Genomic DNA, 12345 nt, shown 5'->3' with positions numbered 1-12345 from the left:
GTACTAAACATAATCTCTGACACATAGTAGGCATTCAATAATTACTTGCTGAATGCATTACTTAATCACTGGTTTCCAAGTTATTCTCTTAGAATCCTGGAAACTTCATTAGCCATATCCCCAGGTTACTTTGCTGGGGCAGGGTTGGGGACCTAGGATCATTCAGAGAGATACAGAACAGGCAGGTGTCAAGTCCTCCCTTTCCACTTCAAGCAGAGAGGCACCTTTGTATATCAGCTTTCTTGAAAGGGATTCTTTGCTTTAAATGAATTACTGGGCTAGGCTAGTGAACCAGACCCTTAGTAAAAAATATTATTTTACCTTGTTTAGTGAAATTTGTTTAATCAAATAATCCTTGCCCTCATTACATGATATTTTTCCTGTTCTACTTTTTAATTGACAAGTAAAAATTCTTTATTTTAAGAACACACAACATGTTTTGATAACACATATACATTTTAGAATGGTTAAATCAAGCTACTTAATGTATGCATGACCTTGTTGTATACTTGTGTGTGTATTAAGAACACTTAAAATCTCTGCAATTTTCAGCTATAAAAGGTGCATTGTTAATGATAGTCACCATGATGTACAGTAGATCTCTTGGACATATTCCCCCTTCTAAATTTTGTGTCCTATGACCAATATCTCCTCAACACCTCCTCCCCACCACTTATTTTGTTTTTAAAAATAAAGTCATGACCCTCCAAGTTGATTTCAAGACCTCAGTTTGAAAAACAGCCTTGGGAAATTGGATTTTGGTATTAACAAAAATTAGGATCAACTTATTTTTGACCTGTGTGATCTCACATATTTCATTTTTTCCCTACCTATGAAATAGAGATGATCTTTTTTCACAGTTGTTGTGGGGATTAAATGTGATAATGCTTCTAAAGGAATTAGCACAGTGCCTGATATATAATAAACAGTAAATGCTCTGTACTTTAGAAAACAGTTTTATTCCCCAAATAGGTCTATTCAAGCTAAGACTCAAATATTAAATATATTCTACAAATTCTTCAGAATTTTTATTATGATAACATTTAAGAGGGAAAAATGCAGAAAGAGTTTGACTTCTTACAAATTGAAATTGCTATATAGTAGTTAATTTTAAAAGAGAATATAGCTATCAATCCAATTTTTATTTAAAATGCCATAAATAATTAGAAGTGACAGCAGGTTAATGAGACATTAATTAGTTTAGAACCACAAACTTCAGTAACTCAAAGCCTCTGTTGGAGGAAATCAACTTTTAACTTTACAGAACACTAGGGACACTTTAAACATTCTTTGTGACTGGGCATAGCTCAGTGGTAGAGTGCTTGCCTGGCATGTGCAAGGCCCAGGCTTCTATACTTTGCACTGCCAAAAAAAGCTTTGAAAAGTCACATTTAGGAAAACCAACAGCATAAAAATACTAAAATGAAATCAAGTAACTGCTTTTATGTTTTGCCTTTTTTATAGGTGTGTGGAAGTAGTGAAAGCTTCTCAATATGTAGAGCTAGCCAATGATCTGGAAATAAACAAGGCAATTACGTACTTGAGACAGAAAGACTTCAACCAAGTAAGTTTGAAAGACAGTTTTCGGTGGAATTTCATATGTTAATTGGTCAAAGCAATAAAAACAGGGAAACTCCTTCCTAGAATAAAGTTACTTGTGATTATTCTAAAGTTTAGTAAATTTGTATTTCTGTAATTTCCAATAGTATAATTTTAAATTTTCTTTAATTTTTATTTTAAAATGTAAATGTTTTCCTTATCTGGTTGTTAAATTGCCAAACCACATTCTAGTCCAGAGAGTAATTTTCCCTTGAAGTTTTCAGAGTTCCCCAAAGTGGTAAGACTTTCAGAATCGGAGATTACCCTCAATGAGGAAAGAAGGCTGAGTATGCAAATAGCAGCCCAAATGCACTTTTCGTCCTGTCTTGCTGTCTTTTCCAGAGCAGTTCTTGTCACCCGTTTAAATGGTTGACTTACTCATTTACTCTGCACTGGAAAGGAAAGGGTTCCACTGCTAGACATGGGGTAGAACCTGTGGATCTCATTGGCACTACTGCTGCTACATTGCTGCTGTTTGTGCTTCCCCTTTGGTGGTCTCTCAAATGGAACATAACTGAGATAAAACCAGAAGGCTTAAATAGCCTTAACAAAAACAAAGGATACCAGAAGAGAGTAGGCAGAATGAAACTTGATTTCCTAGTTTGTAAAACCAGTTGTTAATGTCATGTGTACCTGCAGCTAGAAAACTCAACTCCTCCAGATTAGACAAAGAGAGCACAGACCAGAGAAAGCCATAGCATCTTCTCCACATCATCTCCAACCTGTACTTTCAGTTTTTCTTCTTAGGACCTTCCTCTTATCTGTGAGACAACAGAAAGGACTAATCACTCTCTAGGGAATGGGAAGAAACCATCATCTATTCAGAAAATATGAGAGTAGAATAAAATAACCCCAACATTTGTATAGTAATTATATGATTAAAATAGCACAGTACCATGAGATGATTCTATTCTATATGTTCATTTACTATATTTAACTATTTTAACATTTATAAAGCATTAAATACTTTTTATGAATGCGAAGTGTACTGTTATAGATGAGAAAAAGGAGAAAACCATACTTTTGTCAGTTTTCTCTTGATTTTTTAAAAAATATTCTTTTTAGAAAGGGTTAACAATGAATTACCATAGTTTATGTTTTAAAACTATGTCTCTCAAGAAATATATTCTCTAATTTTTTCACATTCAAGTTTATTTAATCCAGATCTTAATGTCTGCTTCTTTTCTTACTGTTCTCATTTAAAGTATCTTTTGTGCCATTGCATGTTCAAGTTTTTAACATCAATTTGTTTACCTATATTTTCTTAAATGCCACTTCTGCTTTCTTTTCAACATTTCTGGTTTCTCTTTGTGTTTCTTTTATTTGTATATTGTAAGTATGATGAGGTGTGTATAGTATAATCTTAATTTAAAGGGAACACTATCAGGTTAAAAAGGATTAAGTTGATACTCCCTTGTTTATAATTCAGACTAAAAGAAAATAATTTATACCTTCTAAAAGGGTATAATTCTGAAATTATTCCTAAATTTTTTTATAACAAAAGATGCTTAAATCAGTATAATTCTTTGAGGTAATGATAATATTTGTAGCCAACTTTGTAATAGAAAAAAAAAAAACCAAAACACCACCCAAATAGAAAATTTTGTATTACTGAACGAAATATGCTGCTGATCTGAAGGCCACCAGAGTCAGACTCAGTGGAAGGCTGAAGCCAGGAGCGAGAGGAAGCATCAGGAAAGAAAATAGAAATGGAACTAATTTCCTAATCTTTTTTTTTTTTTGAGGGGGGGGAATAAAAATAAAATTAGTGATGTTTATTTTCCTTGTCCTGCCATTTCACAACTCATTTTAACTGAATTTAATTTTGATATTCAGTGTACTTTTATCAGTTTCATTTATAAATAATTTATGACATTTTACTTTTAAAAACAAATATTGGGTATGTTTTTATGGACATGTAAAGAACAATTATGAAAATAGGTTATTTCAGAAATGAAACTCTGAGCCAAAAAAATACCTGAGAGTGTTCCTTTTACTAGAATAATTAATAGTATAACTTTTTTAGAATATTTTATAGTTTAGAAACATAAAGTATGAAATATATTCTTACTATGTCAAATGTTTTAAAGCAGATGTTTACATTCTAAATATTTTTGTTAATTCTTAAGAAATAACTTTGTGTGACTTTTTTTATGATTTTTTTTATTGTAAACAAATGGGATATATGTTGTTTCTCTATTTGTACATGGAGTCAAGGCATACCATTGGTGTAATTATAAATTTACATAGGGCTATGTTGTTTGATTCATTCTGTTATTTTTTTCCCTTCCCCCCAACCCTCCCACCCCTCTTTTCCCTCTATGCAGTCCTTCCTTCCTCCATTCTTACCACCCTCCTTATCCCTAACCCTAAATCTAACCCTAACCCTAATGCTAACCCCTCCCACCCCCCATTATATGTCCTCATCCACTTATCAGCAAGATCATTTGTCCTTTAGTTTTTTGAGATTAGCTTATCTCACTTAGCATGATATTCTCCAATTTCATCCATTTGCCTGCAAATGCCATGATTTTATCATCCTTCATGGTGGAGTAATATTCCATTGTACATATATGCCACAGTTTCTTTACCCATTCATCAAGTGAAGGGCATCTAGGTTGGTTCCACAATCTGGCTATGGTGAATTGAGCAGCAATGAACATTGATGTGGCTGTATCTCTGTAGTATGCTGATTTTAAGTCCTTTGGGTATAGGCCAAGGAGTGGGATAGCTGGGTCAAATGGTGGTTCCATTCCAAGCTTTCTGAGGAATCTCCACACTGCTTTCCAGAGTGGCTGCACTAATTTGCAACCCCACCAGCAATGTATGAGTGTACCTGTTTCCCCATATCCTCACCAACACCTATTGTTGCTTGTGTTCTTGATAATCGCCATTCTAATTGGGGTGAGATGAAATCTTAGGGTAGTTTTGATTTGCATTTCTCTTATTACTAGAGATGTTAAACATTTTTTCATATATCTGTTGATTGCTTGTACATCTTCTTCTGTGAAGTGTCTCTTCATTTCCTTAACCCATTTGTTGATTGGATTATTTGTACTCTTGGTGTAAAATTTTTTGAGTTCTTTATAGATTCTGGAAATTAGTGCTCTATCTGAAGTATGTGGCAAAGATATTCTCCCACTCTGTAGGCTCTCTCTTCACATTACTGATAGTTTCCTTTGCTGAGAGAAAGCTTTTTAATTTGAATCTATCCCAGTTGTTGATTCTTGCTTTTATTTCTTGTGCTATGGGAGTCCTGTTAAGGAAGTCTGATCCTAAGCCAACAAGTTGAAGATTTGGACCTACTTTTTCTTCTATAAGATGCAGGGTCTCTGGTCTGATTCCGAGGTCCTTGATCCATTTTGAGTTGAGTTTTGTGCAGGGTGAGAGATAGGGGTTTAATTTTATTCTGTTGCATATGGTTTTCCAGTTTTCCCAGCACCATTTGTTGAAGAGGCTATCTTTTCTCCATTGCATATTTTTGGACCCTTTGTCTAGTATGAGAAAATTGTATTTATTTGGGTTTGTGTCCATGACCTCTATTCTGAACCATTGATCTACCTGTCTATTTTGGTCCCAATACCATGCCGTTTTTGTTACTATTGCTTTGTAATAGAGTTGAAGATCTGGTATTGCGATACCCCCTGCTTTGCTCTTTCTACTGAGGATTGCTTTAGCTATTCTGGGTTTTTTATTCTTCCAGATGAATTTCATAATTGCTTGCTCTATTTCTCTAAGGTACATCATTGGGATTTTAATTGGAATTGCATTGAATCTGTATAGCACTTTAGGTAGTATGGCCATTTTGACAATATTAATTCTGCCTATCCAAGAACATGGGAGCTCTTTCCATCTTCTAAGGTTTTCTTTAATTTCTTTCTTTAGTATTTTGTAGTTCTCATTGTAGAGGTCTTTCACCTCTTTTGTGAGATTGAGTCCCAAGTATTTTATTTTTTTCGATGCTATTGTGAATGGGGTAGTTTTCCTAATTTCTCTTTCTGAAGATTCATCACTTATGTATAAAAATGCATTGGATTTATGAGCATTGATCTTGTAACCTACTACTATACTGAATTCACTTATGAGTTCTAAAATTTTTCTGGTGGAATTTCCAGGTTCCTCTAAATATATAATCATGTAGTCAGCAAACAGGGATAGTTTGAGTTCTTCTTTTCCAATTTGTATCCCTTTAATTTCTTTGGTTTGTCTAATTGCTCTGGCTAGAGTTTCAAGGATGATGTTGAATAGAAGTGGTGAAAGAGGGCATGCCTGCCTTGTTCCAGTTTTTAGGGGGAATGCTTTCAGTTTTTCACCATTTAGAATGATATTGGCCATGGGCTTAGCGTAGATGGCCTTTACAATGTTAGGGAATGTTCCCACTACCCCAATTTTTTCTAGTGTTTTGAGCATGAAGGGGTGCTGTATTTTATTGAATACTTTTTTGCATCTATTGAAATAATCATGTGATTCTTAACTTTAAGTCTGTTGATATGGTGAATGACATTTATTGATTTTCGGATGTTAAACCAACCTTGCATCCCTGGGATAAAACCCACTTGATCATGGTGCACTACCTTTTAAATATATTTTTGTATGTGATTTGCTAAAATTTTGTTGAGAAGTTTTGCATCGATGTTCATTAAGGATATTGGTCTGAAATTTTCTTTCCTCGATGTGTCTCTGTCTGGTTTAGGTATCAGGGTAATATTGGCTTCATAGAATGAGTTTGAGAGGGTTCCCTCCTCTTCTATTTCATGGAATACTTAGAGGAGTATTGGAATGAGCTCTTCTTTAAAGGTTTTGTAGAACTCAGCTGAGAACCCATCTGGTCCCGGACTTTTCTTTGTTGGTAGGCTTTTGATGACCTCTTCTATTTCATTGTTTGAAATTGATTTATTTAAGTTGTGTATGTCCTCCTCATTCAGTTTAGGTAATTCATATATCTCTATAAACTTGTTGATGTCTTCGAGGTTTTCTGTTTTGTTGGAGTATAGATTTTCAAAATAGCTTCTAATTATGTTTTGTATTTCACTAGTGTCTGTTGTGATATTTCCTTGTTCATTCCGAATTTTAGTAATTTGAGTTTTCTCCCTCTTTCTCTTTGTTAGTGTGGCTAAGGGTTTATCAATTTTGTTTATTTTTTCAAAGAACCAACTATTTATTTTGTTAATTTTTCCGATTGTTTCTTTTGTTTCAATTTCATTGATTTTGGCTCGGTTTTAACTATTTCCTGTCTTCTACTACTTTTGATGTTGGTCTGCTCTTCTTTTTCTAGGGCTTTGAGCTATAGTGTTAAGTCGTTTATTTGTTGATTTCTACTTCTTTTGTTGAATGCACCCCATGAAATAAATTTTCCTCTAAGTACTGCTTTCATAGTGTCTCAGAGATTTTGATATGATGTGTCTTTGTTCTTGTTTACTTCTAAGAATTTTTTTTATTTCCCTCCTGATGTCTTCTGTTATCTATTCATCATATAATAGTGTATTATTTAATCTCCAGGTATTGGAGATTTTATTCTGTCATTTATTTCTAATTTCAATCCATTATGATCTGATAGAGTACAAGGTAGTATCTCTATCTTCTTGTATTTGCTAACAGTAGCTTTGTGGCATAAAATATGGTCTATTTTAGAGAAGGATCCATGTGCTGCTGAGAAGAAAGCATATTCGTTCTTTGTTGGATGGTATATTCTATATATGTCTGTTAAGTCTAAATTGTTGATTGTGCCATTGAGATCTATGGTTTCTTTATTCAATTTTTGTTTGGAAGATATATCCAGTGGTGAGAGAGGTGTGTTAAAATCACCTAGTATTATTGTGTTGTGGTCTATTTGATTTCTGGAATTGAGAAGGATTTGTTTGATGTACACGGATGAGCCAATGTTCAGGGCATAGATATTTATGATTGTTATGTCTTGCTGATTTATGCTTCCCTTAAGCAGTATGTAATGTCCTTCTTTATCCCTTCTGACTAGTTTTGGCTTGAAGTCCACATTATCTGAAATGAGGATGGATACTCCAGCTTTTTTGCTGTGTCCGTGTGCATGGTATGTTTTTTCCCATTCTTTCACCTTTAGTCTGTGGGTATCTCTTTCTATGAGGTGAGTCTCTTGCAGGCAGCATATTGTTGGATTTTTCTTTATAATCCAATCTGCCAGTCTATGTCTTTTGATTGATGAATTCAGGCCATTAACATTCAGGGTTATTATTGTGATATGATTTGTATTCCCAGTCATTTGACTCATTTTTGGTTTTTGACATAATTTGATTTCTCCTTTATTTGGCTATTCCTTTAGGCTCCTCCCGTTGCTGATTTGCGTCGTTGTTTTTCATCTCTTCCTCATGGAATATGTTGCTGAGAATGTTCTGTAATGCTGGCTTTCTTTTTGTACATTCCTTTAGCTTTTATTTATCATGGAAGGATCTTATTTCATTGTCAAATCTGAAAGTAAGTTTTGCTGGGTATAAGATTCTTGGTTGGCATCCGTTTTCTTTCAGGGCTTGGTAAATGTTGTTCCAGGCCCTTCTAGTTTTAGGGTCTGGATTGAAAATCTGCTGATATTCTTATTGGTTTCCCCCTGAATGTAATTTGATTCTTTTCTCTTGCAGTCTTTAAAATTCTGTCTTTATTTTGTATGTTAGGTATTTTCATAATAATGTGCCTTGGTGTGGGTCTGTTGTAATTTGGTTTATTTGGAGTCCTATAAACCTCTTGTACTTGGTTTCCCATTTCATTCTTCAGATCTGGGAAATTTTCTGATATTATTTCATTGAATAGAGTGTTCATTCCTTTGGTTTGTTTCTCTAAGCCTTCCTCAATCCCAATAATTCTTAAATTCGGCCTTTTCATGATATCCCATAATTCTTGTAGATTCTCTTCATGATTTCTTACCATCTTCTCTGTTTGGTCAACTTTGTTTTCAAGATTAAATATTTTTCTTCAATGTCTGATGTTCTGACTTCCAGGTGTTCTATCCTATTGGTTATGCTTTCTATGGAGTTTTTAACTTGGTTTATTGTTTCCTTCATTTCAAGGATTTCTGTTTTTTTTTTTTTTTCAGTATCTCTACCTCTTTATTGAAATGATCTCTCCCTTCCCGTATTTGGTCTTTTAACTGTTGATTGGTGCGATCATTTAATGCCTGCATTTGCTCTTTCATCTCCTCCTTCAATGTCTGCATTTGCTCTTTCATCTCCTCGTTTGCTTCCCTGATTGTTTTAATTATGTATATTCTGAACTCCCTTTCTGACATTTCTTCTGCTGTGCTATCATTGGGTTTTATTGATATAGTACCTAGGTTTGTTTGGGACATTTTCTTCCCTTGTTTTCTCATTTTGGTCAGATGCCAGTGGGACTCTGAGATATTGCAGATTTCCTCTATTGGCTTATAGTGTCCCAGTAGATTTCCAGTGTATCACCTTCCCAGCCTTCAGTAGCCTGAAGTCTTGGAGGAACTTGTTAATGCAGTGCTTCCGAAGAAAGCTTCCCCTAGCCCGCTACTGGTTCCAGGGCTTGGAACTGGCTCTGTGTGGAAAGGCTCTCACTGGGGGGCCTGCTCAGAGATGCTGGCCGTGTGGGAGGAGCCCACCCCCAGAGCGAGCAGGGCTACCTGGGGAAGACTCTAGCCGCCCTGCCCTGCTCTGATAAGCCACCCTTATGCGGGCCTGCAGCCGAGGCCAAGCTTCACCCGGTGGGGGAGACTCACCCTGTGGCTCTATTTTAGTCTGAGTCTCTCAGTGCCTCCCCTTCTTGAATCCTGGGTTCTGGAGCGACAGGATATGTAGTCACCCTCTATTCCGCCATCTTGGATCACCCCGTGGAAAGAGCGTGCGGCTGGAGGTGGCAGGACCGCCTGGAGAAATCTCTGGCTGTCCTGCCGTGGTCCCAGAGGTTGCCTGCGGGTCGGAGCTCTCTGCTGGCTCGGGGACTTGTGGCTGGCTCTGTGTAGAAAGGCTCTCACTTGGCGATCTGCTCCGAGAAGCTAGCCTTAAAAGTTGCCTCCCGCCGGAGGGAGTCGGACTGCTTGGGGAAGTCCCTGGCTGCCCTGTCCTGGTCCCTGAAGCTGCCTGCGGGCGGAGCTCACTGTGCTGGCTCCAGGACTTGGATCTGGTTCTGTGCAGAAAGGCTCTCACTGGAGGGCCTGCTCTGAGAAGCTGGAGAAGCTGGCCATGTGGGAGGAGCCCACCGCCGGAGTGAACAGGGCTACCAGGGGAAGACTCTAGCCGCCCTGCCCTGCTCTGATAAGCCGCCCCTATCCGGGCCTGCTGCCCAGGCCGAAGTTCACCCGGTGGGGGAGACTCACCCTGTGGCTCTGTTTTAATCCGAGTCTCTCAATGCCTCCCCTTCTTGAATCCTGGGTTCTGGAGTGACAGGAGATGCAGTCACCCTCTAGTCCGCCATCTTGGATCGCCTTGACCTTTTATATGTTACTGAATTTGGGAGAAACCATTTTGGGAGAAACTAGTTTTTGTTTTAAATGTACCTTAAAGTATATTATTGAACTACAAAGAAGTAAATATTTTAAAAAAATTTAAATTTAACACATTTACTTGACTATAAAACAAATGACTGCTTCTAAAAGGAATGATATAAATTACTATAGCATTCTTTTTTAAAAATTAGTACTGTTACTTGTTAGTTTTCTTTTCGTATCCCATTTTATGGATGTCATAAATTCTAGAGAACAGCTTTCTTTTCTTCTGCACTTTACCTCAGAAAACTTAATGAATATATGACTATAGCTATTTAAGTGCCCTATATTTTGAAGTAACATGTTTGTTGTGACACAATGTAAAAGTGAAGATTAAAACATTGCAAATCTTATTCAAAGAATTGTGGCTTACATAACTTAGAGATTTAAAACAGCAATGACTTTCACATTAATAGCTGTGGAGGTTATGTAAAGAATCCATGAGATGTTTTGTACAGGATGATCAATAGTAGCAACATTAATTTTTGAAGTGAGTTTTAGCAATTTCTTGACAGTTTTATAAAATTCTTCTTAAAAAATAAGTGAAGAAAACAAAATTCCAAGAGTGAGGATATGATGTTTGGATTTTTCTTTTACACTGTTTACTTTGTGGAATTATAAACAACTGGCCTAGAAATTCTAACAGTTTTCTTTAAAGTCATCATACACCCTTTAAAGTAATAACAATTCACTCATATTATAACCAAAATATATGAAATCTAATATTTTTAAGTTGTCTACCCTTCACAAAATTGAGTTGACACGCTGACTGGTACTTCATCAGAGTTATGTCAGTTGAGTCAGTCACTATACAGCACACATCTCAGAATTTGTCAGACACTTGGAGTAGCTATAGCTGATGACCGTTGTAAAATCTAAAGCAGGATTTTTGCTTGAACATGACTGCTACCAGGGATGGGAGTTAACCAAGAGCATTTTCTATTTGCTAAATGTACTTTAAAAGAAGAAAGAAAAGATAACTCATTGCCTTTTGCTACCTTTTTTGTTATTTCTGATATTCTGTAGTAATTTCAATGTTGAATACTCATTCAACCTTCATGTAAGGTGCCTGCCATTCCACATATTTTATTTGGTTAACGTTATCTCAGATTTTCCAGTTGGTTAAAAATGCACATTAATTTCTTATGATTTGAAAATGTAATTATATTTGGATCTACTTCAGATCATTTTTATTATGTTCTCAGAATTATTTTCTATTACTTATTTTAGAAAATTCTCAGCCATTCACCTTTCTTTCCCTTTTGGAACTTCAGTTACATTTCTAATAAACATTTTCACTGTTTTCTCATAGGTCTCTTTTTTGTTCTTTTCTAAGAACCCCCCCCCCTTTTTTTTTTCTGAACATTTTCTGAAATTTTGACCTTAAAGTCCTTGTTGTCTCTATGATCCTCCAGTGTCTTCAGAAATTATTTTCAGTATTTTATATAACTGTTTTCATTGTTCTCTCTGGAAGTCTGGTCTTTTAAGGAAGACTAGTCTGTAATAATCAGAAGAAAAAGAATCTCAGAATATTTCATAAAGAGCAAATGTGATTATGTTTATTAGGTTAAACCTTACAAGTTGTCATTCCCACCCCATGATGCAGGATGAACCCTAAACTGCTTTGCATGACTCACAAGACTTCAGTATTCACTAGTGACCTTGCTTTATCTCAGTCTTCTCTTTAGTTATATTTAATCTGCTATTAAACCCATCTATATATTCTTAATTTTAATTATTATATTTTTAGCTTCAGAATTTCTATTTCATTATTTTTTATAAAATCTAACTCTCAAATGAAATTTCCATCTTGTCATCTCTTTTCTTGAGCATATTAACCCACCCTTTTGTACTCTTCACTGGTCTTAACACTCCATACTGATCTTTTCCCCACCATAAGCTTGAGTACTGTCATTTACAATGGTAGTAACTTCAGATATTCCATTTCTAGGCAGTAGATACCTTAAAAATGTTTGAGAAAAAGGACAGTAGAGTGAAAAGTGCAGCTGCAACCAATCTCTCATTCCTGTATTATCTGGTAAGTTTTGTTTCTTAATTAAGAGTTGGTCATGTGGTATTTTTATATTGCTGAATATCTACCTAAGGATCATGCCTAATGAGAGGCCCCCAAAGAAGAGTGGGGGAGAATATTAAGTGGAATAATATTGAGGTGTATAGAAGATCTGATCATGCAGGTTCTGGGCTTGAGTGTTTGTAGGCATGAGTGAGAAGATCATCTCTAAAGGAGATGGGAGGGAGAAAAACTGCGATAGTGA

At 35.8% G+C, this 12345-nt stretch overlaps 1 protein-coding gene across 1 annotated transcript in view; it reads left to right on the top strand.

Annotated features, from left to right (window-relative positions):
• LOC124974205 (intraflagellar transport protein 88 homolog) overlaps positions 1 to 12345 on the top strand; it is a 96149-nt gene that overhangs the window by 44100 nt on the left and 39704 nt on the right. Inside the window, 2 exon segments of the mRNA XM_047537650.1 lie at positions 1465 to 1564; positions 12021 to 12107. Of these exon segments, the coding sequence (XP_047393606.1) occupies positions 1465 to 1564; positions 12021 to 12107 (187 nt within the window).

Source organism: Sciurus carolinensis, unplaced genomic scaffold (assembly GCF_902686445.1).
Source record: "Sciurus carolinensis unplaced genomic scaffold, mSciCar1.2, whole genome shotgun sequence".
NCBI classification, from domain to species: domain Eukaryota; kingdom Metazoa; phylum Chordata; class Mammalia; order Rodentia; family Sciuridae; genus Sciurus; species Sciurus carolinensis.
The sequence above is the reverse complement of the archived record's forward strand: the minus strand, read 5'-3'. Positions and strand labels throughout refer to the sequence as shown.